Raw genomic sequence first — 27,623 nt, 5'->3', positions numbered from 1 at the left:
ATTAACATGTTTTCACATAGGATTCACATAGGATCTCAAACATGAGGTTCTCAAACTTTTCAATTTAGGACCCCCAAAATAATATGTACTTGACTGCGGACCCCCATTTTAAAATATTTTGTGCCAGGGACCCTGATACAAGATTTGTGTTGTTAATATTATGTTTAAAAAGTACTCTACGTTTTATTCAAGAGTTATTGAAAATATGCAGATCTACCTGCTCAACGTGTCGGGATGTGATGCATTGTGAGCTTGCAGAACTATCTTCAAATAGCTGAATAGTTGAGAGGGAATTGCATTTTCGACAACATCATCTGCTTCATCTATTAGTGTTAGAGTGGTTAAACTGATTCTAATGCTGATTTTATGTAATCTATCATTTTGCTGCATGGGACCCAGGACCCCACTTTGAGAACCACTGCTTTAAACCATTGCATGTTTTGAGCTTGTAGATCGGTTATTTTAGCTACTTTTGAGTCACACTGTAGTGACTGTACTGTAGTAGTGATGACAAAGTAGGGCATTTAATGATGGAAAAAACGTTTAGATCTGGAGATAAGGGGTTTCTGCCCGACATATATACTCTAAGGTCATCAAAACCTGTCTGTTCTGCCCGGTTGGCCATTGGCCATCAGCATTATGCACTGACGACGCCTGTTTTTCTCTTTCCCAAGCGTTTTGAGGTATACGCCGGCCATTCGGACTTCAGGCTATGGGATCTTCGCCGCCATGGTTACACCTCCACGAGCTATGGGATCTGACTGGAGCTGAGTTTACTGCTGCTGGCCACGAAGCAGGTACTACACCTAAGTAGACCACAACAACGCATGGACAGGACAACATAGTTTTCACTTTCAATCGCACTCACTTAACTTTTAGAACTACTCCTAAAACACATCCCTCCACCTGAAACGGACATCACTGCCCTTTCGCACACGCAATGACCAGCCTACACGCAGCTTCAGCAGAAAAAGGTACTCATTTAACTGCTTAAAGTTGGAATGACATGCAAAGACAAGGTAAATCAAATCTGTTTGGCTAATATTGTTGATGATGTCACGCAGCGCCTCTACTGTACTAACTGTACTGAGAACGAATTGTTATAACAACAATTAAAACTAGCAGTTGTAGCTGTAAAAATAGCGAATTTAAGCAACGCTACGGCGACGGCAGACGACAACGGCACCCGGAAATGATCAGCGCTTGATAGATCAACCTGCCACCGTAGCAGCCGTCTGTACTACGCCAGAAGGTCCCTTTCCACGTTGCGCCTAAAACTTCTGCTCCATAGACGCGTCGCCATGGGAACCAAAGCGTTAAGTGAAAGAGTTGGGACCCCTTCGCCGGCGGCTCTTCGCTTAATGATTTGGACCGCAACGGCAATTGCGGCATAGCAGCCGTAGTCCCGCCTCACGTCGCCGTAGTAGAAACGGGCTCCTTAAATTCCCCACTGATAAAGATTCCGCAACTTAATGGCATATTTACAGCTAAAAATGTACAAGTTTCCAACAAACAACCCGTCAAAGATTAGTATCCAGGGTCTCGTTTCTTCCTCCCATGTTCTGGACTTTTTTGCGTCTGTGTCCGACTGTCTGATCGATCTAAACTGGGGCGACCACGGAGCTGTTGTTCAGCAGTGAGCACTTCTCCTCCTCTCCCCCTTAACAATAACGTGTTGTGTGTGCGTGTGGTGACAGAAAATAACTGTGCTTCAAGCTCACAACGCCTCACGTCCTCGTAAATCGGCTATTTTCTGTGAGCGGCCCCGTACGACGGACATTCACTACTAACTACGCAGTCACTCTGTGCAGAGGCTTATACGGTTCCGCCCCCTTTTCAGACAGTTTGTAGAAAGACTACGTGACCTACTGTAACATAATGATATTTTTAGGGCCGTGTCAGGACATCTTTGTGTGTGTGTGTTACTTATTACATCGCAAAACGTCAATTAATTCATTAATTAATCATATAAGACAGCTGCTTTGCCAGATTTTGCAAGAGAAATGACCATTAGGGTAGCTGACAGAGTACCAGGCAGGCCTAGAATTTCGTCATTTTAGGGGCAAGGCCACTTTAGCCTTTAGTGTTGTAAATTTTTTTAGGGCACAAAGGCCAAGTGCCAGGGCAGGAAGGCCATCAATTAAAACAATGATTTTAAGTCCACGCCAGTCATAATTAATTTAGCTTAAACATTAAGGAAGATTACATTTTTAATTAGGCTAATGTAATACCTTTCAATTAAATAAATATCAAAAAAGCTGTTTACTTCTTTTTTTCCCATGTGCAGCGGTGTAAAGTAAGAAAGTACATTTACTTAAGTATTGTACTTAATTTGTTATTGTAATTTTGAATATTTCCATTACTCTTACTTCTACTCCACTACATCTCGGATCCAAATATTGTACTTTTACTCTACTACAATTATTTGAAACCTTTAAGTACATTTTGATACCAATACTTTTGTACTTTTACTCAAGTATATTTTGAATTTGAGGACTTTTACTTGCAACGGGACTATTTCTACATTGCAGTATTGATACTTTTTTTTTTTTACTTAAGTAAAACATTTGAGTACTTTTTCCGCCACTGGTCTTGTGCACGCACACACGCACCGAGCTCCTCCCTCCCGTTCGCGGAGTGAGTGATCCTTTCTCAACTTGTAATACAATGGAATAATGTACTTTCTGACAGCTCAGCCTCTTGGGGAAAGAATAGCTTTTGGTTCCCTTAGCGCTGCATTTCGGTTGTTGTCCTGAGCTCAGCAGAGCTCCGTTTGAAGGCATATCGTTCGCACATCCGGATTTATTCAACAGGCTGCGTTAGATATAAGCATGAAGCCCGGTGATGCTTTTGTGTTGTATAAACACTGTGTCGCGGGACTCCGCGTCCGCGGCTGGCGAGTATTCCTACCGTAGGAGACGGGGTTACATAAATTAGAAGGCGCGGCTTGTGATTGGCTGGAGCGGAGGTCTGGAGCGCTCGGCTGTGGTCACTTGGACTGCGCGAGGTGCACCAAAACCCAATTATCATTGCGTTTATCGTGCGCTTGCCCAGGCCGTATTCACCACGGCTTCGTAACTCGCGCGGCGCTCCGCGCTCGGGCGCGAAGAGCAGGATCAAGGTCCGCTGGCCTTCGCGCCGCTTGCAATGTCGTGGACGCTGGCGAAGAAAAGAAGCGCTCCATCAAACACCGTCTCCTACGTTTGGAATAATAGCCCGCGGCTGCTACTATGGGCTGCTACGAGCGTAAATCGAATCTACTACTGATCATGTGAGCAGTTCAACCAATCAGGCACTGCTGTCACCGTAATGACTGGAAAATCGCACAGATGGAAAATGGTGAAATGAAGTTAACGGACTGCTGTGGGCACCGGGGCACCACGGCCACTGTGGCCGTTTGGGCATGTCATTTTTCGAGGGGGAACACGGCCAAAGAGAGGGGCAACAACGGCCATGGCCGTCGTGGCCGCCGTGAAATTCCTCCCCTGGTACCAGGTGTACATACTGTACACTACACCACCTATTCATCAATCAGTGACAGTGTACAGTCCTGTAATTTTCCTATGCAAGCTTCTAATAAAGTATTCAGTCAATCAATCAATCAATCAATCAATCAATCAATCAATCAACTCAACACCAGTGCCTACAACTGTGACGGCCCTGCCCCTCTCTGCCTCACTGTTGGCTAGGCGCCTGCCTCGGTGTCATGGCAGGGAGGAGCAGGCCGTCAGCTCATTTGCGCACACCTTGGAGGGGTGTGGTCTGGGGAGTATAAAAGGAAGGCCTCCTCCCCAGCTCACTCTCTCTCTCTCTCTTCCCAGGAGCAGGTCATGCTCAGGGAGCCACATGGCCGGTTTGTGGCCTAAGCCTTTTGTTTAGTTCTCTTTTACACACCTTACTACAACACGCACACGGCACACTACACACACGCATACACTGCAGACACCACTGACTACTGACTTGCTCACACCTCACTTGCCTTTATGTTTGACCATTGCATTATTTCATTTAATTTAAGTAATAAATAATAATTTAAACGTTTTTGACTTGTGTGGACTCCCTCTTTTGTGGTGCATTATTCCTGGTGCATGACAAAATGGGGGCTCGTCAAACCATTTAGTTTTGTTTAGTTTTGTTGGAAAATTGAAATTTAGTTTGTCAGTTATGTAAGTTGTTTGGAATTTGTTTTTGGGAGTTTCACACAAGTGTCTGTTTTTGTTAGGCCGGAGAGAGGGAGCATTGCGCCCCAGAGCTGTTGTGCAGTTTTTCAGGTAAGTGTTGGGATTGTTAATACAGGGGGGTAGTAGGTTTTTTGTGGAGCAAATCCCTCAGTCACCAGTGCCAATAGGGTACTGGTTGTTTTGTTAAGTTTTTATTTCCCCTTAGTGGTGTTTTTGTTAGCGACGGATCTTGGGTTTCACAATAAGTGATGTAGGGGACCATTCCTCATACCCGGGTGTCGGCCGTAGGAAAAGGTAGGTAGATTAAGGTTATAAGTTAGTTAGGGTGGGATTTGTTTCAGTTTTGTTAAGTTAAGTTAAACTACACCCTTGTATGCAGCCCCAACACTTCCTTATTTTTTGGTCAGTTTTTTTCTGCACAATGTCTTCAGTGGTAGAAGACTTTGGTAAAGCTCCATCAGTGGAATTGCTTAATAAATGCACTGTTGATCAACTGTTGGTAATTGGGGAAAAATTTGGGATCACAGTGACTGGAACGCTTAAGGATGCAAAAAGGGCTTGTCTTCTTCAAAAATTGGTGGAAAATGGTGTTCTTCAGGCTGAGGAGGTTCAGGGTAAGAATGAAGTTGAGGAGGAAGATGATGAGGAAGATGAGGAGGAAGAAGAGGCTCAGACAAGCTCGATTGGCTTCCAGCAAAAAAGGGAACTCTTACTGTTAAAACAACAGCATGTAGTAGAGTTAGAAAGAGTCAAACAACAGGTTGAGATGGCAAAATTAGATGTAGAGTACAAAAAATTGGAGATGATCCAGCAAGGGGTGTTAACACCTGAGGCATTGTTCCCTGGCACTGTTGAAAGGGGTGGGGCCAAACATTTTGACTTGGGCAGTAACATGAGGCTTATACCCCGGTTCAATGAAAGGGATCCGGATACATTCTTTCTACTCTTTGAAAGAGTGGCTGAGGCAAGAAATTGGCCTGATGTGGAGCGCACTCTTATGTTACAGTCAGTTTTCACAGGCAAGGCACAAGAGGCGTTTGCCGCCTTAACGCCTGCTGATAGCAGAAGTTACGCAAAAGTCAAGGCAGCAGTCTTAAAGATATACGAGTTGGTGCCAGAAGCCTACAGGCAGCGCTTCCGTAACTGGAGAAAACAAGACAGACAGTCTCATGTTGAATTTGTCCGAGATTTGACCACACAATTCTCACGCTGGTGCTCATCATCAGAGGTTGAGAATTTTGAACAGTTGGTTAACCTTGTAGTCATGGAACAGTTCAAAAATACAGTACCGGTTAATGTTGCCACCTACATAACCGAGAGTAAAGTAAAAACCCCAGCTGAAGCTGCAGTGTTGGCCGATGAGTATGTGTTAATTCACAAGGCTAACTACAGTGGTCAGAACCCGGAGAAGAACAGGGATCGCTTTTCTCGTTCTAAGGTTGGTTCAGAGTTCCATGGCAGCAGGGTTGACAACCAGGTTAACAGGGTTGACAACCAGGTTGGCAGGGTTGACAGCCAGGTTGGCAGGGTTGACTACAAGATGTCACCAGGCACACATGGCAAAGCAGAGGCATGTCATTATTGTAAGGCTGTCGGGCACTGGAAAAAAGAGTGTCCAGTCCTTAGGTCTAAGGATAGGTTCACCGGCTCACAAGTTAAACCAGCTGCACTGGCTAACTCACTTAGCCCAGTGGCTTTAACTATAGGACAGGCTGCTGAGTTAAAGCCAAAAACTAGTGAGGCTTACTTGCCATTCATTTCTAATGGGTTGGTTTCTGTGATGGGAAATGACAAACAGGTGCCAGTGAAGGTCCTGAGGGACTGTGGGTCATTAAATTCTTTTGTGCGAGAGTCCATTTTGCCGTTTACAACGGAGACTGATACAGGCGAGAGTATTTTGATTCAGGGCATGGGCATGTTTGTGTTTGCTGTTCCGGTACATAAACTGTCTCTCTTTTCAGACTTGGTTAATGGAGAGGTTCACATTGGGGTGAGGCCGGAGTTACCTGTTGCAGGTGTTGACATCATTCTCGGTAACGACCTCTGTGGGGAACGCATCTGGGCAGATCAGGTACCAAATGTGGTTACTAGAAAGTGGCCAGGGGCTGTTCAGCAGGACAGTGTATCTGAGGGGGCAGTGGTATATCCAGCTTGCGCTGTTACACGGGCCATGGCCGCCTCAGATGGCAACCAAAGTGCTGATCAGGAGGTGGGTCCTTCTGATCTGTTTGATTTGACTCTACCTGAGCAGTTTAAATCTATGTCACATGCTGATTTGGCGGTTGAACAGAGAAATGATCCGAGTTTGCAAGAGTTGTTTGACAAAGCCATGTCTCTCGACAAAGCAAACAGCAGTGTATGTGGGTATTTTCTGCAAGATGGTTTGCTGTTTCGCAAGTTTAGTCCTCAAGCTGAAGCTCTGGGAGGGGATCCAATTTTTCAGTTTGTGGTTCCAAAGAAATTTCGGACATTGGTGTTACAAACGTGTCATAACAATATTGCTGGGCATCAGGGTGTAAGGAAAACTTACGATCGTGTCCTGCGATATTGTTTTTGGCTACGTTTGAAGCGTGACATTTCCGCTTACATCAAAGAGTGTCATACCTGTCAGTTAACGAGTAAGCCAAACCAGTCAATTAAGCCAGCTCCACTGAGTCCAATCCCTGCAGTGGAGAAACCTTTTGAGCATCTCATTATTGACTGTGTTGGGCCTTTGCCTCGTTCAAAGCAGGGCCACATATATTTGCTCACAGTTATGTGCCAAGTAACCCGTTACCCAGCAGCTTATCCACTTCGAACCATAACCACTAGGTCAGTTGTGAAAGCTCTAACACAGTTCATGTCAGTCTTTGGAATACCGAAAATTTGCCAAAGTGACCAGGGTTCAAATTTCACCTCCCGTATGTTTGCTGAAGTTCTCAAGCAGCTTAATGTTAAGCATAACATTGCTTCAGCGTATCATGCTCAATCCCAGGGTGCTCTTGAAAGATTCCATCAATTTCTTAAAGGCATGTTGCGCTCTTACTGTACAGAACTGGGGCGAGATTGGGAGGAGGGATTACCATGGCTTTTGTTGGCTTCTAGAGAAGTAGTCCAGGAGAGCACTGGTTTCAGTCCTAATGACTTGGTGTTTGGTCACAAGGTTCGAGGTCCTATGGCTATTTTAGAGGACAGCTGGAAAGTAGCTGAAACCCCAAAAAGTCTCCTGGATTATGTCAATGGTTTTAAACACCGATTGACTTTGGCAGTGGAAAGTGCAAAGGAGAATTTGGGAAAGTCTCAGAGAAAAATGAAGTCTCTTTATGACAGGCGTACAGAGCCTAGGCGGTTTAAGGCTGGAGATCAGGTTTTGCTCCTTCAGCCTGTTGTGAGTTCTCCTTTCCAGGCAAAATTCACTGGGCCTTACACCGTTGTGAAACAACAGACAGAGCAGAATTACATCATAGATACTCCAGACAATAGGAAGAAGACTAAACTTTGTCATGTGAATCTACTAAAGCCCTATTATTCGAACCAGTCTGTTAATGCCTGTCTTTGTACAACCAATGTAGATGGGTCTTCAACGGTGGTATCTGCTCCAGAGGAAGGTGAAACGCCTGAGGTCATTTTACAAGGTAGGTTGAACAATTCAGAGTCCTTGAGAAAGTTAGAGTCTAATTTGGCCTATTTGGATAATGAAAAACGATCTGAGTTGGTGGCTCTTATTAACGGATATCCCACTTTGTTTAATGATGTGCCCACACGTACACATCTGATTGAACATGATGTGGACGTTGATGATACAGTGCCCATAAGGCAGCGTTTCTATAGGGTATCCCCTGAGAAACGTAAGAGTTTGAACAAGGAGGTTGAGTACATGTTGGAAAACCATATTGCTGAACCATGCAACTCGAGCTGGGCATCACCTTGCCTATTGGTTGGTAAGCCTGACAAGACCTACAGACTGTGTACAGACTATCGAAAGGTCAATAACATCACAAAGTCAGACGCTTTTCCCCTTCCAAGAATGGAAGATTGCATTGATGAGGTGGGATCAGCGACTTATGTGAGCACGTACGACCTTTTAAAAGGATACTGGCAAGTCCCTCTGTCAAAGCGGGCACAGGACATCTGCGCATTCATTACACCATCTGGGCTATACAAATACACCGTTATGCCATTTGGTTTGCGCAATGCGCCCGCTACTTTTCAGCGCCTCATGAACATGGTGGTGGCTGGTTTGGAGGGATGCGCCGTATACCTTGATGACGTAGTCATCTACAGTGACACATGGTCTGAGCACGTGCAACGTACTAAGGCTCTCTTTGAGAGGTTGGTCTGGGCAAGATTGACAATTAATTTGGCTAAATGTGAGTTCGGAAGAGCCACTGTAAAGTATTTGGGCAAGGTGGTCGGGCAAGGAAGTGTTCGCATGGTTCAGGATAAGGTTAAGGCAATACTTGAATATCCTCCTCCCACTACAAAGAAAGAGTTACTTCGGTTTATGGGCTGTGTGGGATATTATAGAAGTTTCTGTCGAAACTTTTCGTCCGTGGCTGAGCCATTAACCAGGCTGTTTAAAAAGGATGCTAAATTTGTCTGGTCAACTAATTGCCAGTTGGCATTTAAAAATCTCAAGGCTCTGTTGTGTTCAACTCCTGTGTTGGCTGCTCCACGTTTGGGGGAGTCCTTTTCACTACAGGTGGACGCTTCCAATGTGGGGGCAGGAGCTGCTCTTTTGCAGGCAGATGAACAGGGGGTTGATAGAGTGGTGGCTTTCTTTTCTCGAAAGTTCAATAGCTATCAACTTAATTATTCAGTCATTGAAAAGGAAGCTTTAGCGCTCCTGATGGCATTGCAACACTTTGATGTGTATTTAGGTTCTGGGTTGACTCCACTGGTGGTCTACACAGACCACAACCCACTGACGTTTTTGAAGTCTCTGCAAAATCCAAATCAGAGGTTAATGCGGTGGGCATTATTTTTACAGCCCTACAATTTGGACATCCGTCACATTAAGGGTACGGCAAATGTGATGGCCGATGCACTGTCACGTGCACATTGAATTTGGTTGCTATGTATACTAACCTTTCTTGTATGCTCCATTATAGGCCGTCCTGTCTCTGGTTCTCTTAAATTGCTCCTGTGCACGAGGTTGCTGAGGCCGGAGGCAGGACGGCGTGGCGAAATGGAGGAACTGAGAGGTAGAGGTATACAGTAGCATAGGATACAGGTGAACATTTTGGATTGCTTGGGCTGTAGGGGCTTGGATTTTGCTAAACTAAAGACAGTGTCTATTTCAAAAGTGTTTGGAAAACCTTAGTTGTTTTTGTGGCTTTGTTGCTCATTTTTGTTTTGCTTTTTTCATAGATAAATGTGGTGGAACCCCATTCTTATGGGGGGGGGTGTGACGGCCCTGCCCCTCTCTGCCTCACTGTTGGCTAGGCGCCTGCCTCGGTGTCATGGCAGGGAGGAGCAGGCCGTCAGCTCATTTGCGCACACCTTGGAGGGGTGTGGTCTGGGGAGTATAAAAGGAAGGCCTCCTCCCCAGCTCACTCTCTCTCTCTCTTCCCAGGAGCAGGTCATGCTCAGGGAGCCACATGGCCGGTTTGTGGCCTAAGCCTTTTGTTTAGTTCTCTTTTACACACCTTACTACAACACGCACACGGCACACTACACACACGCATACACTGCAGACACCACTGACTACTGACTTGCTCACACCTCACTTGCCTTTATGTTTGACCATTGCATTATTTCATTTAATTTAAGTAATAAATAATAATTTAAACGTTTTTGACTTGTGTGGACTCCCTCTTTTGTGGTGCATTATTCCTGGTGCATGACAACAACTACACAGTAACATCCTCTGAAGTGCCTTACAATATTCTCTTCTTTCTTTCCAGAACATGCAGTTTTTGAAGGTGACCCTAACCCATCAACATCCAGTGGTGAGGCTCCTTCACCTGCCCCATATAAACGCAAAATGCCAAAGACAAGAACCAAGTTTACCAGTAACCGGCTCAGAAATGCCAAGAGGCACTCATTGGAGTCGCCCGAGGCCAGAGGTAAATACTGATACCCCCCCCCCCCCCCCGCCCCCCCAGCCTCCAAATATTTGTTGTGACATCCCCCCTCCCCCAAGTGACTTGAGGAAAATGCATGACCCCCCAACACCATAAACCATATGATTTACTGTATATTCACACCAACGGTAGGAGGAGAAAATGAAATGAATCCTTATCTTTTCCAACGTTAATTAATATAGGCAAATTATATAGCACCCTATTTGACGTTGGGGGTCCAATTGGTTCCATACATATGTGCCCTCTTGGGGTTACAAAAAACACTGCAAACGATGAAACGACGTAAGATTGAGTAACTGGGATTTTTTTTCCCATCTAGTAGACCTTGTATCTGAGCTACTGTCCTCTATTTTTCCTATGCTTCTAATAAAGTAATACATCAATCAATTAATCAATTCTCAGCTCAGCGCCTTGAGAAAGATCGACAGAGTAAGAGGCTGGTCCGGTCATTGAAGACACCCAGAGCCAGAGGTAACTACTACTACTCATTTTGTTTTAATACCTGAGGAAGATCTGTAACTCATCCAGCCTACTAGCAATGAGCCACCTCATAACGCAACCTTTCTCATGCAACAAAATTGCGTGAGAAACTGTCCTCACATGGACCTTCGGATATGGTGTGACATTGCCTGAACCAATCATATTAGAAAATTAATAAAACTGTGTGCACACACACAGTGCGATGCATATAGACAATTGGTCACTATTCAGAATAGCAAGCCAAGGACCACTTAGTTGAGAGAGAGATGAAGCAGGGACCCCCACAACCTGTTCATAGATTCCATATAGTTTCATCTTTTGACAGCACAATCATCAGTGTATTTTGTATTCATGTTAATTTGAGTTTTCAGACTTGAACCATCAATACTTATAAAACTTGACCTTTCACTCTATACTTGACCTTTCACGCTGTACTCAGTCTGCAAAGATTCCGCAACTTAATGGCATATTTACAGCTAAAAATGTACAAGTTTCCAACAAACAACCCGTCAAAGATTAGTATCCAGGGTCTCGTTTCTTCCTCCCATGTTCTGGACTTTTTTGCGTCTGTGTCCGACTGTCTGATCGATCTAAACTGGGGCGACCACGGAGCTGTTGTTCAGCAGTGAGCACTTCTCCTCCTCTCCCCCTTAACAATAACGTGTTGTGTGTGCGTGTGGTGACAGAAAATAACTGTGCTTCAAGCTCACAACGCCTCACGTCCTCGTAAATCGGCTATTTTCTGTGAGCGGCCCCGTACGACGGACATTCACTACTAACTACACAGTCACTCTGTGCAGCTTATACGGTCCCGCCCCCTTTTCAGACAGTTTGTAGAAAGACTACGTGACCTACTGTAACATAATGATATTTTTAGGGCCGTGTCAGAACATCTTTGTGTGTGTGTGTTACTTATTACATTACAATTAATCATACAAGACAGCTGCGTTGCCAGATTTTGCAAGAGAAATGACCATTAGGGTAGCCTATTATTACCTCCCCCCGACCCTTTTACAGTAAATACCAATTATTTTTTGTTCTGTTTTCCGATGATATTTTTGCATAGTACTGTGTTTTATTTGTCTGTCATTGAATATTTTTATGAATTTGAGTACAAAAGGACCCCAATGTAAACAAGCCATGGAGCTATCTTGTGGTTTAAATCCTTTTAGTTGACCTTTTATCAGTGACAGTGTACAGTGGCAGTCCTGTACTTTTTCCTATGCAAGCTTCTAATAAAGTATTCAATCAGTCAATCAATCAATCAATCAATCAATCAATCAATCAATCAATCAATCAATCAACTCAACACCAATGCCTACAACTACACAGTAACACCCTTTAAAGTGCCTTAAAATATTCTCTACTTTCTTTCAAGAACATGCTGTCTTTGAAGGTGACCCATCAACATCCAGTGCTGAGGCACCTTCACATGCCCCATATAAACGCAAAATGCCAAAGACGAGAACCAAGTTTACCAGACCAAAAAATAAATATTCAGGTAGGGTACAATTGCATGTCTACATTTCCCTAAGAATGTCCCACACACCTAACAACACAGGAAAGCTACTTTCATCAAATTTGATGTTATATAATTGTTTTTATTAAGAAAAACCTGCCAGACATCTGGCAGAGTCAGGTTAACATTTCCTCTACTGCTCCTACATTTTTTCATAGGTACAAAGTTACTTTCAATCCCTGACACACAACAAATAACCCAAACTCGGAACTTCATATCCCCAGGTATGGACTAGATCTTCATGTATTATTACATTGTGTTATTAATACCCACATTCTGATATACATGCCATCTAACTTCTCAGCTGAGGTTCGTGAACGTAACCGGCTCAGAAGTGCCAAGAAGCGGTCTTTGGAGTCGCCCGAGGCCAGAGGTAAATACTGATATTCCCCCTCCCCCCACCGAGTGACTTGAGGGAAAATGCATGAAATGAATGCTTATCTATTCCAACGTTTATTAATATAGGCAAATTATATATCACCCTATTTGGGTCTTGGGGGTCCATTTGGTTCCATACATATGTGCCCTCTTGGGGTTACAAAAAACACTCCAAACGAAAGAAAGATTGTACTGTTTGTCTTTCATTTAATGTTTTTATGACTTGAGTACAAAAGGACCACAATGTAAACAAGCCATTGTGCTTTCTTGTGGTTTAAATTGTTTTAGTAGACCTTGTATCTGAGCTGTACTGTCCTCTATTTTTCCTATGCTTCTAATGAAGTAATAAATCAATCAATACATTCTCAATTTTCAGCTCAGCGCCTTGAGAAAGATCGACAGAGTAAGAGGCTGGTCCGGTCATTGAAGAAACCCAGAGCCAGAGGTAACTACTAGGTATTTTTTGGTTGAGATAGTTAAACAAAGTAGTGTGTGTGTGGATCTAGTTGTGTGTGGTTCTTCTAAAGACCCACCCACAAAATAGCTGGAACAGGTGGAAAGTAGCGTGCATATCTCGACCAATGAAAATAGTTTGGGGGGGAGAAACAAGGCCACGAAACCTCACTCAAATAAAGACTGCGAGCAAATATTTTTTGAGGGCCGGACGACATTGCTGCGGTATGTCTAGACCAGGGGTGGGCAACTTTGATGATGGCGAGGGCCACTATATTTCCACCTTCACTCCAGAGGGCCACATCGCATATTGCTATGTCCTACTTTGTCATTCTAGTAGCTCATACATTGATTTTCGCATTTCTCGCTCCGCGCTCGCTCCACGCTCCACTCAGGGTCGTCAATCAGAGTCAGCAGCCAAAATAAAAAAAGTATTTTGCTACCATATGCGAAACACTTTCTCCTTTGCTTTGCACAACAAGTGTTCCCAACACAAATGCCTGCGGTAACGTGAGCCTCGGCTTGATGGAGACCTGCCTTCACTGTTACAAAAGACGCCATCTAATCTAAGGCATTGTATTTTTTAATAAGACGGGCAATATTAAATCCAGCTGGTTATTGATTAATCACCACAACCGAGAAAGGGAGGCGACTCGTGGCGTGTGTTTTTCATTCAGCCAAATCAGTCTCACTTGATTTTCAAATCGTATCCTTCTTTGACTGGCTGGTGATAGACCTATATAACTTAACTGACACAAGGTAGGCTATTTATTATAAACATAGCCTACGTGTGTGGATGATATAAATACATTTGACTTGAGTGAAATCGTGATAAAGGGAATTCTCTGTCTGTTCTCCTCTCCGCGGTGCCGACATGGCTTCACTGCCACTAGTACTGCACGGCTCTGTTTTGTTGAAAACATGCGGCGCGCGGCCCCAACAGGGTCGGCTTGGAGCGGAGGAGGTCGGCGCTCCACGGAGTGGAGGAAAATCCTCGCTCCAAAGCCGCTCAGACCCATTTGAAAAGTCGCTCGCTCACGCTCACGTCAAAAACGGCTCGCTCCGCTCGCGCTCCTCTCCGCTCACATGCTCTGATGAAAACTTGAGTTCAATGGGGTGAACTACTCCTTTAAAGGGATATTGCACTAGTCAAGTTTTTATGAGAACCCCAGACAGTTTTTAAAGCTATATTCCACTTTGAAATAAAATAAACATTAAAAACATACTGTATATACAGAAAATAAATTAGAAAGGTATCACGGCGCCCTCACACATTAGAATGTATTCTAATTAAGGCTGGGACTTTAACTGATTAATTGCGATTAATTAATTACAGAAAATTAACGTGATTAAAAAAAATTAACACATTTTAATCGCACTTAGTTTTTGCACCACAGAACCTTCAGATTCGGGCATACCGATCATAGCGATGCACCAACCAAGACGAGACAACAAACGCAAAGGGAGAAGTAGTCGATCAGAGCGCTTTGCTTGGCCCAGTGGATGCGAAATTTAGATTTAAAAAACACACTTGTTGATTCACTCGTACAACAAAATGTGTTTTACTTGAAAAAAATGCTTCTCAGGTCAAATATCGATGTGCGATTAAAATGTGATTAATTGCGATTAATTCATCACAAAGCCTGTAATGAATTAGATTACATTTTTTAATCGTATCACAGACCTAATTCTAATGTGTGAGGGCTGTGGGTGAACACAGTCAACACACACACACACTCACAGTTGGGTCACTGCTCTGTCTTTGTAATCTACAGCCCATGTCACATCAAAGTCCTTTTTCTATTCCAGTCCAATGGTCTGTGGAGTCCAGCCAGCAGGTGAAGATGAGTTCTGCAGTGGCAGCTATCACCGTTTCTATTAAACAGGAACCGGCTGAAGTTGAAGTTGAAGTTGAAGACCACCTGGACTTCAGTAAGGCCCCATATACACAAAGACGAATGCAAGTGTATAACTCTACATGAAACCACTGAGAACGGCAAGTCCATCTCCAGAACGCACCAAAACCACTGTAGTATATATGCCAAGCCTCTTGAGTGGCGCTGTAAAGCTGCCACAAAGCACCAAAAAGAGAGCAGAAGAGAGAGATGTTATTATTGTATTGCCTTTATTTTTTATCAGCGGAGGGGGGCTCTGCGCATGCGGATTAGGGAGAGGTTGTGCTGCAACCTCATATCTTCAGGAATGATGCGTGTTTAGGCTGTACACACAGAGACGCCACGGCGCCGTCTTCAGATTGATTATCTCTGGGAGCCGGTTCCAAAGATGTTTGTCTTCGGCACCCAAGACGCTGTCTCTGTGTGGCAGAAAGGTCTAAACGAACGAACTAGAGCGGAATCACCCAAATTTGTTTCCGTCTTACATTTTGTCACAGTAAAATTTACAAATACAATGAAATTTGTTTTATAGATTTTTGCAACCTTCTTGCCATGTTCATGAAACATATGACATGCCTGTGTGATCAACTTGGTCGTCTCTGAGATTACATTTGGTTTGAAGGCAGAGTCTTTTGTTTTTCTACAATTCGGGGAAGGGAGAATTTGCATATCGTCACTGCCGGGCAGAAACCTCGTATCTCCAAGTTTCAAAATGTGTACATTTTTTTGCAAAGTAAAGCACTGCTTCATCATAATGGCCATCGCACAAAAGTAGTGAAAACAGCTGATCTACAAGCACACAATGCCTCGCGGTGCGAGGCGTTGTGTGCTTGTAGATCTGCTGTTTTCACTAGTTTTAAATCATTTTAAAAATGATGAACACAAAACAACGCGGTTTTGGACATACAAGGTTTCCGCCAGACAACGACGATATTGTAGTTGACTTCAAGTATTTAGCTCGTAAACATTTTACGATAGATAATTAAGCAATTAAGTGTCTGTCTGTCAATCAATCAAGTGTATTTATACAGCACATTGCATACATCAAGTGCAGTTCAATGTCTCTCTAGGTCGTCCTCAGACGAGCCCTCCACTGTCGCTTACAGTCATCACGGTTCTCCTTGCTATGTGCTTCACAGAATAGGTCAAAATTAAAGGAGACGTGAGGATAACAGAAAATAAAATAAAGCATGAGAGAAAAAATAAAAATATTGAGAAAGGTAGAATAGAATATAGTCTAGTGCCTGCTGAGAAATGATCTGGCCACATACATAGCCTACACTATAAAGTAGTCCCAGAGCAAGCTTTTTGATATATCCAAGTGTGTAATTTGTTCACATATAGAGCTGTACTAACTCATACACTGAGTAAATACATGTAAATACACAGCCATTGTGAATATAGTTGCTTGCTCCATGTCCTTTCTTATTTCTTAAATCTGGCGGTGCAAAAAAAAATTGCCCTTGGCGGATTTGGGTCTGGCGCCGCTCAATTGTGAATCAATTTGAAGAGTTGGGTGACTAAACAGGGCCCAGCATTGATCTGGTCAAACCAATTGTGTCCAGAGCCTTTTTTTTAACCCGCCCCTTGAAAAAAAACCTTCCATATAGATAGTAAGTACCAGAACCATATCCACGCAGTGATACAGTAACACCCCTTAAAATGTGCCTTACAATGTTCACTACTCTCTTTCCAGAACATGCTGTCTTTGAAGGTGACTCTAACCCATCAACATCCAGTGCTTCAAAAACACCTGACGAGTGGAGGCGAGACCCAAATTGGAGACGTTCATTGGAGTCGCCCGAGGCTAGAGGTAAATACTGATATTATTCCCATTTACTCAGAGTAGATTATTGTGTCCATGACACTCGCATGGTATTTCTATTTAGTGAAGGAATACATCAACATTGTCACTGTGATCTATATATGACTGTTATATATCATTTGTTCTAATAACAAAACATACTACTTCTACTTCTTTTCAGCTCGGCGCCTTGAGAAAGACCGACAGAGAAAGCGGCTGGTCCGGTCATTGGAGACACCCAATGCCAGAGGTAACTAGTACTACTTGACATGTTTTAATTCCTGAAGAAGACCTGTAACACCTCATCCTGACTGCCAGCAATGAGCCATCTCGTAACGAAATAGCGCGAGAAACTGTCCTGATATGGAGCGTTGGCTTTAGTGTTGTGACATTTCCTGAACCAATCAAATTAACAAACAAATAACTCACTAATGAGAGAAATGGAAAGGAATGAAGCTACAACTTGTGCACTCTCAACACACACACACACACACACACACACACACACACACACACACACACACACACACACACACACACACACACAAACACACATCCCCACCCAGTCTCCTTCAAATATGTATACGCATGTATGCACAAACATGGTATGCAATGCATAGACAATTCACCCTTTGTTAGCCTTCTGGTTGGTCCCTGACTGACCAACCAGCAGGCTCTATCTGCCTTGTCCCGCCCTGGTTCCACCTTTTTTATGTTGAATTTGCTAAAACATAATTTTTGGAGATATAAAAACATGCCGAGTCACTATACTGCCACTGAGAAGCTCCATTTTACTGAAACCAAGTTTGAAATTAGAATTTGAACACACAGAATAACAATACGAAGCAACTGAATTAAAACGGTAGTGGATGGAGTTTCCCACCGAGTGTCACACCAAGACAAAGCAACCAATGGGTGTGAAGGGGAGCGGGACAACGGGCGGGACTTGACAAAGGGTGAATTGGTCACTATTCAGTATAGTGTATTCTGGGAGTTTATTTAGGTCTAGTTTTGATGTCCATCCTAACGAGGGCTACGGTATAGTAAGAAACAGACAGGAGGCTCTATCCAAAGTGATGGACTGAAGGTCTCTCTCTGGCTGAAATCAGTGCTCAAAGTCATGGCTATGTGAAAACGGGGATAATGTTCAAACGATAAAATGTGTGTTGCGTTAAAATACACATATTATCATACATATACATATTATCTACGTTGTTTGCACACTAATGGATCTGTGGCCTACTACTGTATATCTAAGTCACGGACCTTCACATGAAAATGTTTGTGCTTCTGTCCCCCAATCACTCAACACCAGTGACTACAACCACGCTTTAACACCCCTTAAAATGTGCCTTGCAATGTTCACTACTCTCTTTCCAGAACATGCTGTCTTTGAAGGCGACTCTAACCCATCAACATCCAGTGCTTCAAAAACACCTGTAGAGTGGAGGCGAGACCCAAATTGGAGACGCAAATTGGAGTCGCCCGAGGCTAGAGGTAAATAAATACTGATATTATTCCCATTTACTCAGAGTAGATTATTGTCCATGACACTTGCATGGTATTTCTATTTAGTGAAGGAATACATCAACATTGTCACTGTGATCTACATATGACTTATATATCATTGGTTGTAATAACAAAACATACTACTTCTACTTCTTTTCAGCTCTGCGCCTCGAGAAAGACCGACAGAGAAAGCGGCTGGTCCGGTCATTGGAGACACCCAATGCCAGAGGTAACTAGTACTGTTGTAGTAACTAGCTATGGTGTTGTGACATTGCCTGAACCAATCAAATTAACAAATAAATAACTGACTAATGAGAGAAATGGAAAGGAATGAAGCTACAACTTGGTGCACTCACACGCACACACGCACGCACGCACGCACGCACGCACACACTAACACACACACACACACACAGTCTCCTTCAAATATGTATACGCATGTATACATATTCCATCCTGTCCATCCTAACGAGGGCTACGGTATAGTCAACATCACTCAACACCAGTGACTACAACTACGCTGTAACACCCCTTAAAATGTGCCTTGCAATGTTCAATACTCTCTTTCCAGAACATGCTGTCTTTGAAGGTGACTCTAACCCATCAACATCCAGTGCTGCAAAAATACCTGACGAGTGGAGGCGTGCTAACAAAAATTGGAGACGCTCATTGGAGTCGCCCGAGGCCAGAGGTAAATACAGTCACTATGAAAAGCTCCACCGGCTGTCAGTCAGTCAGTCAGTCAGTCTGTCTGTCTGTCTGTCTGTCTGTCTGTCTGTCTGTCTGTCTGTCATGTCAGTCACATCACACTTTTGCCCTACTCATATCTCCGCCACCGTTGTCCCGATCCATGCCAAACTTTGCACACACACTCCTTTGCTGCCAAACCACAACCACCCCCCCCCCCCATTTCTCACATGGCCCTCTTCTAGCGCCACCATGAGGCCGATTCTTGCAAGACACATTTTTGGACACTGCTCTTACAGATTTTGCCCTAAAATCACGCAAAGCGGTACACAGTATCTCTACAGTCATGTCATCAAAATGCATCTGTTCCATCTAGCGCCACCATCTGGCCGATTTTTGAAAAACACATTTTTGGACACTGCTCCTACAGATTTTGCCATAAATCACGCAAAGCGGTACACAGTGTCTTTAAAGTCATGTCATCAACATGGATCTGTCCCATTTCCCATATTCCCTCCTGATTGGCTACTAAATTGGCCTTCTAAAGTTTGTGTATGCGACCTGAAGGTCGCTAATCTCCCGATTTAGGGAGTCTTACAGGTATTATTCCCATTTACTCAGAGTAGATTATTGTGTCCATGACACTCGCATGCTATTTCTATTTAGTGAATGAATACATCAACATTGTCACTGTGATCTACATACATGACATATGACTGTTATATATCATTGGTTGTAATAACCAAACACATACTACTTAATTTTCAGCTCAGCGCCTCGAGAAAGACCGACAGAGAAAGCGGCTGGTCCGGTCATTGGAGACACCCATTGCCAGAGGTAACTAGTACTACTTGATATGTTTTAATTCCTGAAGAAGACCTGTAACACCTCATCCTGACTGCTAGCAATGAGCCATCTCACAACTAAATTGCGCGAGAAACTGTCCTGATATGGAGAGTCGGTTATGGTGTTGTGACATTGCCTGAACCAATCAAATTAACAAATACATAACTCACTAATGAGAGAAATGGAAAGGAATGAAGCTACAACTTGGTGCACTCACACACACACACACACACACACACACACACACACACACACACACACACACACACACACACACACACAGTCTCCTTCAAATATGTACATGTATCCACAAGTTTCCAACATCCCATCGTGCATTGCGCAGAAGGTGTACGGCAGCCGCAGCCGAGTGTGATCTACAAGCTCACAACGGTTGCATCTGCGACGCGACGTGAGCTTGTATGTCTACTGTTAACCGGAAGTGTCCTGCAGATAATGCTACAGTAAATTCTCGCGGAAACAGGTGGATACGCATGTACCGTATGCACAAATATGGTATGGAATGCATAGACATTTGGTCACTATTCAGTATAGTATATTCTGGGAGTTTATTTAGGTCTAGTTTTGATGTCCATCCTAACGAGGGCTACGGTATAGTAAGAAACAGACAGGAGGCAGGAGTCAGTTTGACCATTTATAGTCTCAGGGTTTAGGTAGTTAAACACAGTAGGTCCTATTTTCACTTCTTATCGCCTCGCTGCCAGCGAGGATGGGGTGTAATGATGTAATGATCCACACTTTGGTAAACAAAATTATTAGAACAAGGAGCTTTATTTCAGTGGATGGATGCTATTCACTTTGCTTTTCACATTGCCATGTCAATCGGATGTGCATGCACTTTGTTTCTTAAAGGACAAGTTTGTTTTTTTACAACAACAAGGGTTCATATTTTAGATTATAATTAGTGAAAAGAAAAGATGAGTGTTAAAATGTTTTCATTTACTGCTTTCTATCGTTTTAGCAATTTTAATGACTTTGATTTCAGTGGTTGGGGCATGTGTGCAAGTGGCTAAATATGTCTTTTTAGGCATATTAAGCCCATTCCCAAGATGCACCGCAATCTTTCATGGGAAGATGTGACTCATGGGGGCTAGTAGTTACTATAAAGAAATCGCTAGCTTATTGCGTCTAAGTATTTAGCCACTTGAGCACGCATGCCCCCACCCACTGAAATCAAGGTAATTAAAATCGCTAAAACTATAGAAAGAAGTAAATGAAAACATTTTAACACCCATCTTTTCTTTTCTCTAATTACAATCTGAAATATGAACCCTTGTTGTAAAAAAAACAAAGTTGTCCGTTAACTGCTCATGTTTTTGACCCTGTAATATATTGTATGCACTACGCTGACACATTTCAATTTAGTACATCAATACAAAAATAGCATCAGAACCAACTTGTTTGATATTATTACATATCATCGCTGTCGGGCAGAAACGTACTTCCGCTTGGAACCTCACACTCCGCTTGGATTCCAGGCAGAGTGTGAGACCGGTGAAAGGTACAGATTATTATCATTTCCAAAAAGCAAAGGTAGTCCTCCACACCTATCAGATGATTGCAATTTTCACAGGAAAGGAAATTTAAGCGACTGGTTACTTGAAACAAGTATTAAATTGCTTATTTATGTTATGTTTTCCCATTGTTGGAAGTTGCAGCCGCATTGTGCTCAGTATTGACACCTGCGGACGGTGTTGAATGAGAAAACATGGCATGAAGCGAGCACACAACAAGAGTTTTGCCTACACAACGGTAATACCTACATTGGATCCATTGGAACACAGCTTGTTTCTTTATTTCCTGAAAAGTAACAGTTTTGGGCATACAAGCTTTCCACCTAATAGTGGTGATATAGGCTATAGTACTTATATCATTTCTATAAGTTTTAATTAAATAAAATGTAACCAACTATCTTCACTTCTCAGCTCAGCGCCGTGAGAAGGAGCGGCTGATACAGACCTCAGGTACTCATGTTTTGCCATTATTGTTATTTGCTTTGTGCCTTTCTTTACTTGTATTTACTTCCGTCCATGTAAATGTATTTACTCCTCAATGACCTCTGGGGCTCCCTGGTCCTCACATTGACAACCACTGCATTAAACAATCTGCATGTTTGTATGCATAACCGAATGATCAAACTCCAATTGTCTGATTTGTTTATGGGTTCTTTTTATATAGAGATACTGTGTATCTATAACAGGCCCATGTGGGCAGATACTCACCACCCTTTCAGCTATGGTCGAATGAACCAGATGAGTTCAGATTTCACCCAGAGAACCCAGCTTGCATATTATTTCAAAACAAATAATTTTTCATGAACTCATTTTGTTTTTAATCTCCCCTCATTCTCGATTACAGATGCCTTCTGTTGTGACCTGTGTGGAAAAAGATTCAGTTGCAACTATAACCTCAAATATCACCTGATGATTCATACAGGAGAAAAACCCTACAGCTGTGACCAGTGTGGGAAAATGTTCAGAACAAAGGATAATCTAAAAAAACACAAGATGCGAATTCATACATTGGGGAAGCCATACCAATGTGACCAGTGTGGGAAAAGATTTGTCACAGACTGTTATCTCAAATGCCACCAGAAACTTCATACAGAGGGACTCCACCAGTGTGATGAATGTGGTAAAAGGTTCTGTCAAATAGGCGGTTTGAAGTCACACCTACTAATTCACACAGGAGAGAAACCCTACAACTGTGACCAATGTGGGAAGTGTTTCAGAACTGCTGGGAGCTTAGAGAATCACAAGCGAATTCACACTGGAGAAAAGCCCTTCGTCTGTGACCAATGTGGAAAATGTTTCACTGTTTATTCTTCCTTGTACCATCACCGCCGAACTCACACTGGAGCGAAGCCGTTTGATTGTCTGTGTGGAAAGAGTTTTGGAACTCGTTCAGAATTAAATCTTCATCAGCGCAACCATACTGGAGAGAAACCTTTTGAATGTAAACAATGTGGAAAAACGTTTAGATGGAAACAGAATTTTAAGACTCATCGGTGCAACTAAACAGGACAAACCATGAACCTATTGAGAAAGGCTTCCATGCAGTCCCACCTCAAACTATGCCATAGTGTAACTTTATCACAACGTAGAGCAGTGTTTCTCAACCACTGTGCCTGGGGACCTTTGGTGGGCCCCTGAGAAGGGTCAAGTGTGCCCCTTGAAACTGCTTGAAAGCCAGTATTGTATTTATCATTTTAAAAATGATTTAAACTAGTGAAAACAGCCGATCTACAAGCACACACTTTTCACTACTGTTGTGCGACAGTCTTGTATGATGAAGCAGGGCTTTACATTGCGAAGAAGCGTACAAATTTGAAACTTGGAGATACAAGGTTTCTCCCCGACAGTGACGATATTTACACCCCTGTATTATGTTGGTGTGCTCATGGATTCTTGGGACATGAAAAGTATCCCATGCAGAAAAAGGTTGAGAAACTGTTACGTGTGTCAATATTGGAAGAGTGTCAGAGTGTGTGTGTGTGTGTGTGTGTGCCAGTGAGTGTGGTGATTTCCAGGTGCTGCCTATCCCTTGATTGCTGGGTGCCAATCGTCAGCCTTCCTCTGATTGGCTGGGCTTGTCTACAACAGTACTTGTAGTAGTACTGTCCCCTGCACGCCTGCCATGCTCTTGTGTTTTAATATAATATGCCATTTCACCTTTGTGGTCTGATAACTTTCATTAAGCTTGTAAGTGCATGTCTTTCTGAAGTTACTGAGGTTTAGGTCTACCTTTTGGTGTCACTACTGTGAAGAGTCCTTATAACAGATTTCAGCTGACTGTTTGGGTTAATAATGCTTAAGCAGTTTTGACACAACTTAGACCATGGTGTTTAGAAAAGGTAGTATTGTGGCGCCAGTTTATTGTAAACGCCAACTTTTCATTCAGGTTAAAATAGTGTAGTCAGGTTAGTTTAGATTCTCATCATGTCATGTTTATTTTATGTTAGCATAGGTAGTGTTTAAATGTAAAGTATAGGTTTAGGTTGTTTTATTCATTTCTTTGGTTTGCGCCAGGTGCTATTTACTAATGTTTAAAAACCCATGTCTAAAAATAACTGTCAAATCATGAAAACTAACAAGAAATATAGAACACAAGTGGTCAATAAAAACAGACTTCACTTTCCAACCCGCATGTGACAATCCTTTATTCCCCTAGCTTTTAGGATTGTAACAGAAACACTGATGTAGAGACATAGGGTGAGTTCGGAAATGCACACCGGGTGTGTGCTCAGTTTAGTAAGTGCAGTGGGCGGTGACGTTGTAGAGTGCAGCAATTGCTAACGTAACACTGCTATTGAAAGGTAATTTAATTCATAACATTGGCCTACCTGCTGTTACATGTTGATGCGTGTGTAACAATAAATCAAACCGCAAATGGTGCATTTTGTTATAATTTCCTATGCCATTGTTCAAAACACCGCATTTAGTCAGGGGCCTTAGGGAGATAGAATGGTAATTTCGTGCTAATCAGTCTAAAAGTGCCAAGTTTTGCACAGATGTAGCCCAGAGCATGCTCTAATGATTTAGCTAGGGCACCCGAGTCGGCGACCTTCGGGGTCGCCACAGTGGCCAAATCAAGTTGGGCTCCCATCGACGTTCTATACAGGAGGAAAATACACAGAAAAACAATTATTATTTTAGTAGGATGTGAGGGGTCTAACTAGAAAACGATGTTTTAGTGATGAAAAGTGATGGGTCATCACTTTTCTTGAGTTTCATCAGTTTTGTGGCCGTTTTCTGGGGCCATTTGTAGCTCAATGAATGTTATTTGTGCAAAACAAATGCTTGCAATGGATTCAGCATCATGACAAACCCCTAGTTAGACCCCTCACATCCTATTTAATAAATACCCAGAAAAAAACATGTTTTTCTGGGAATTTTCCTCCTGTATAGAAAGTCGATGGGAGCCCAACTTGATTTGGCCGCTGTGGCGACCCCGAATGTCGCCGACTCTGGCGCCCTAGCTAAATCATTAGAGCATGCCCTGGGCTACATCTGTGCAAAATGTGGCGCTTTTAGACTGATTAGCACAAAAAAAACCTAAGGCCTCCGACTAATTGACACACCACACTGTCAAACCCGAACTTCTGAGTAGAGTCGGTCAGTGCGTGGCGCGCACTGAGCACACCCCGGGCGCAGCGCACTGGATTTTTGAACGACAACGCACCGAGTGCACCGAATAAACAAACGACAAGATGCGTGCATTTTCGAATGCATCCATACACTCCCTGATGCTACACAGCTTGCAAATGCATTCAATCCATCAATAAAAATGTTTGTAATGTTGTAATTCCTTGAAAATTTAAGACAGACCAATTATATCAATCAAGGTACTGAATGTCATGCATCTTCTCAGGTTACATAAATATTTGTGTAAATCTCTATGGGAAGAAACAATGGGCTCTGGATCGGTGGAACCACAAAATGGCTGAGCCTTTGGGCTTCTAAACTTCTCCTGAAGAAATGTTTTTTTTTCTCTGTGTGAAATAATTTGGTACAAATACATCTCAATAAAAATTTAAAACATCAATGTTTAGAGTCATCTTTTCAACCATCATAGATATTTGGTTTTATTTTATACCTTATACTAGTAAGACGCCTCAGGGTGACATGCGCCAATTCTTGGCTATCTGGCCAGTGTATATCGGACCAGTTACCCAATCTCAACAGTGCCTGTTGAGATTGGCAGAACATGCCCATAAATGGGCATTACCAAATATGGGCATTCCCAGATATTAATATTGATGACATCGGGACAGGGATCTCCATATATGGGCATAGAACGGACAAAGACGTAATTAATTTGCGAGTGTGATCTGGGAATGCTCATACATGGGCATGTCAGAACATGCCCATATATGGGCATTCCCAGATATGCCCTTAATATTGACACTGGGACAGGGTTCTCCATACATGGGCATAAAACAGACAAGGATGTAATTAATTTGCAAGTGATCTGGGAATGCCCATATATGGGCATGTTCTGACATCACATTGTCAACTATATATGGATATAAAATATATAGGCTTCTTCTTTCGTGCATCATCATCCTTAATGATTGGTTGACAACATTTTATTTCACAAGATTTCTTGAACCACTCACCTTCCGTATGAAGGGCATATGCATTAACCACTACACCAACGTCGCGCCCAATATATAGACATAGAAGGGACATCAAGCCAGAGCGTGAGTGAGGTCATAGTGACATCAGAGCATGATGTCAGAGTGTTGTCACAGTGACAAGGGAACCAATAGACTGTAAAAATGTGTACTGAACAGACAGGCGGAGACGCTACGATATTTCTCATTTCTCGCTAGTATAGTATACTACCTGTAATCATGTTGTGTGACCAGTATGTTTTGTTTTGTTTTGTTTTGGCTTTACCCCTGTGTAGTTATGTTTTCACATGTTACAACACCCTGTACATCCATCAGCAGATCTACTGATGCCATTTGTTTTTAATTATTATTAAATGGACCCACAAACTACGTCCCATCTTTTCCAAGGCATGTAAACAATCTCAGTTGGTTCTTCGTACGCTTGCTTCTCTGTCTCGTCACTCTGGCACACGTCACCATGGATGCACACTTGATGACGTCATTGAGCGTGCTGAGAATCAATGGGACAAAGCACTATTTGTATCTTTTGTATTTGCCAGTGTAAACGCACCGTTATATTCAAATATTAAAGCCAAATCAGAAAATATACCCGTGGACTTGCCTCCAAATGACATACCTGTATATCGTCGTTGTCGGGTGGAAACCTCGTATCTCAAAGTTTCAAATGTGTACTTTCTTTCGCAAAGTAAAGCCCTGCTTCATCATACAAGGCCATCGCACAAAAGTAGTGAAAACAGCCGATCTACAAGCACACAACGTGCGAGGCGTTGTGTGCTTGTAGATCGGCTGTTTTCACTATGATAAATGCAAAACGAACGGTTTTGGACATACAAGGTTTTCACCCGACAATGACGATATGCAAAGAAAAACTAAAATAAATCGATTGCCTGGTCACTGGAGGTATTTTCTTCCTCAAAATGACTTGGTTTCATTCTTGGGAGATTTCAAACCTATCCCAATCAGATCAGAGGACATGCCTGTAAAAGTGATTAGTGGACACATACAGTATAGCCTACTGTATATACTATCATTGTAACTTGTAAATAAAATCGCTGTGCATGTCCGTGATGTATGCTTTCATAAAAAAAATCACAGGGATTATTTAGTGTGTTAGATATACATTTTGGAGTCGATACATGTGTCCATTACCTGTCAGAGAGTTAGAAAATGCTGCTCTGCACGTCTACAATGGAACAAAGTGGTGCACCACTTCAGAACTTGGCGTAAGATCTGATCCTACCCTACTAACACCAACGTCATAGTCACTATGCGATGGTGAATGCTGACAATTGCCTACATTTCGGTGTACGCCAAAAATTTGATATGCACCACGTTGATAGATGAGGACCAATGTGTGGGTGGAGGCAAGAGATGTGGAAACCACAAGCTGCAGCTGTGTTATGTTACTGTAGGTGTAGGAGCAATACATACTGTACTGCATCTTTTTATTTTGCATAAATGCTCCTGGAAATTCTTGGCGGGTTGTAGAGATGTTCTGAATATCTCAGTATTGTTAAATCAACATGTAATGAAACCTAGCCACCTCTAATACAGACACTAGCTCCTGCAAAGGTCCTACAGCACCCATAGCACAGTCTCCATAATAAACATTCTGTATTATCCATGCTGTGTTCATTCTGTATTATCAGTAA

The 27,623-nt window shown here is 42.8% G+C and overlaps 1 protein-coding gene across 1 annotated transcript; it reads left to right on the top strand.

Moving 5' to 3' along the window:
• The first annotated feature begins 785 nt into the window (after positions 1-785).
• LOC308291057 (uncharacterized protein) lies at positions 786-23,952 on the top strand. Its single transcript, XM_080732973.1, has 15 exons — positions 786-974; positions 10,067-10,228; positions 10,649-10,717; positions 12,105-12,227; positions 12,404-12,469; positions 12,550-12,618; positions 13,000-13,068; positions 14,886-15,008; positions 16,957-17,025; positions 18,156-18,272; positions 18,445-18,513; positions 18,856-18,975; positions 19,740-19,808; positions 21,761-21,799; positions 22,194-23,952. Exons 1-15 carry the CDS (start codon positions 941-943, stop codon positions 22,850-22,852), a joined length of 1,857 nt encoding a protein of 618 aa, XP_080589099.1. The 5' UTR covers positions 786-940; the 3' UTR covers positions 22,853-23,952.
• Positions 23,953-27,623: the final 3,671 nt, after the last annotated feature.

This window comes from Nannobrachium achirus, assembly GCF_963921795.1.
Source record: "Nannobrachium achirus genome assembly, chromosome: 9".
NCBI classification, from domain to species: Eukaryota; Metazoa; Chordata; class Actinopteri; order Myctophiformes; family Myctophidae; genus Nannobrachium; species Nannobrachium achirus.
This window is presented reverse-complemented; position numbering and strand designations above follow the sequence as displayed.

Coding starts and splice junctions, on each gene's coding strand:
- LOC308291057 (XM_080732973.1), top strand. CDS start 941: ATGACCAGCCTACACGCAGCTTCAGCAGAAAAAG. Junction 18,514..18,855: donor GGAGACACCCAATGCCAGAG/GTAACTAGTACT, acceptor CTCTCTTTCCAG/AACATGCTGTCTTTGAAGGT. Junction 18,976..19,739: donor GGAGTCGCCCGAGGCCAGAG/GTAAATACAGTC, acceptor CTTAATTTTCAG/CTCAGCGCCTCGAGAAAGAC.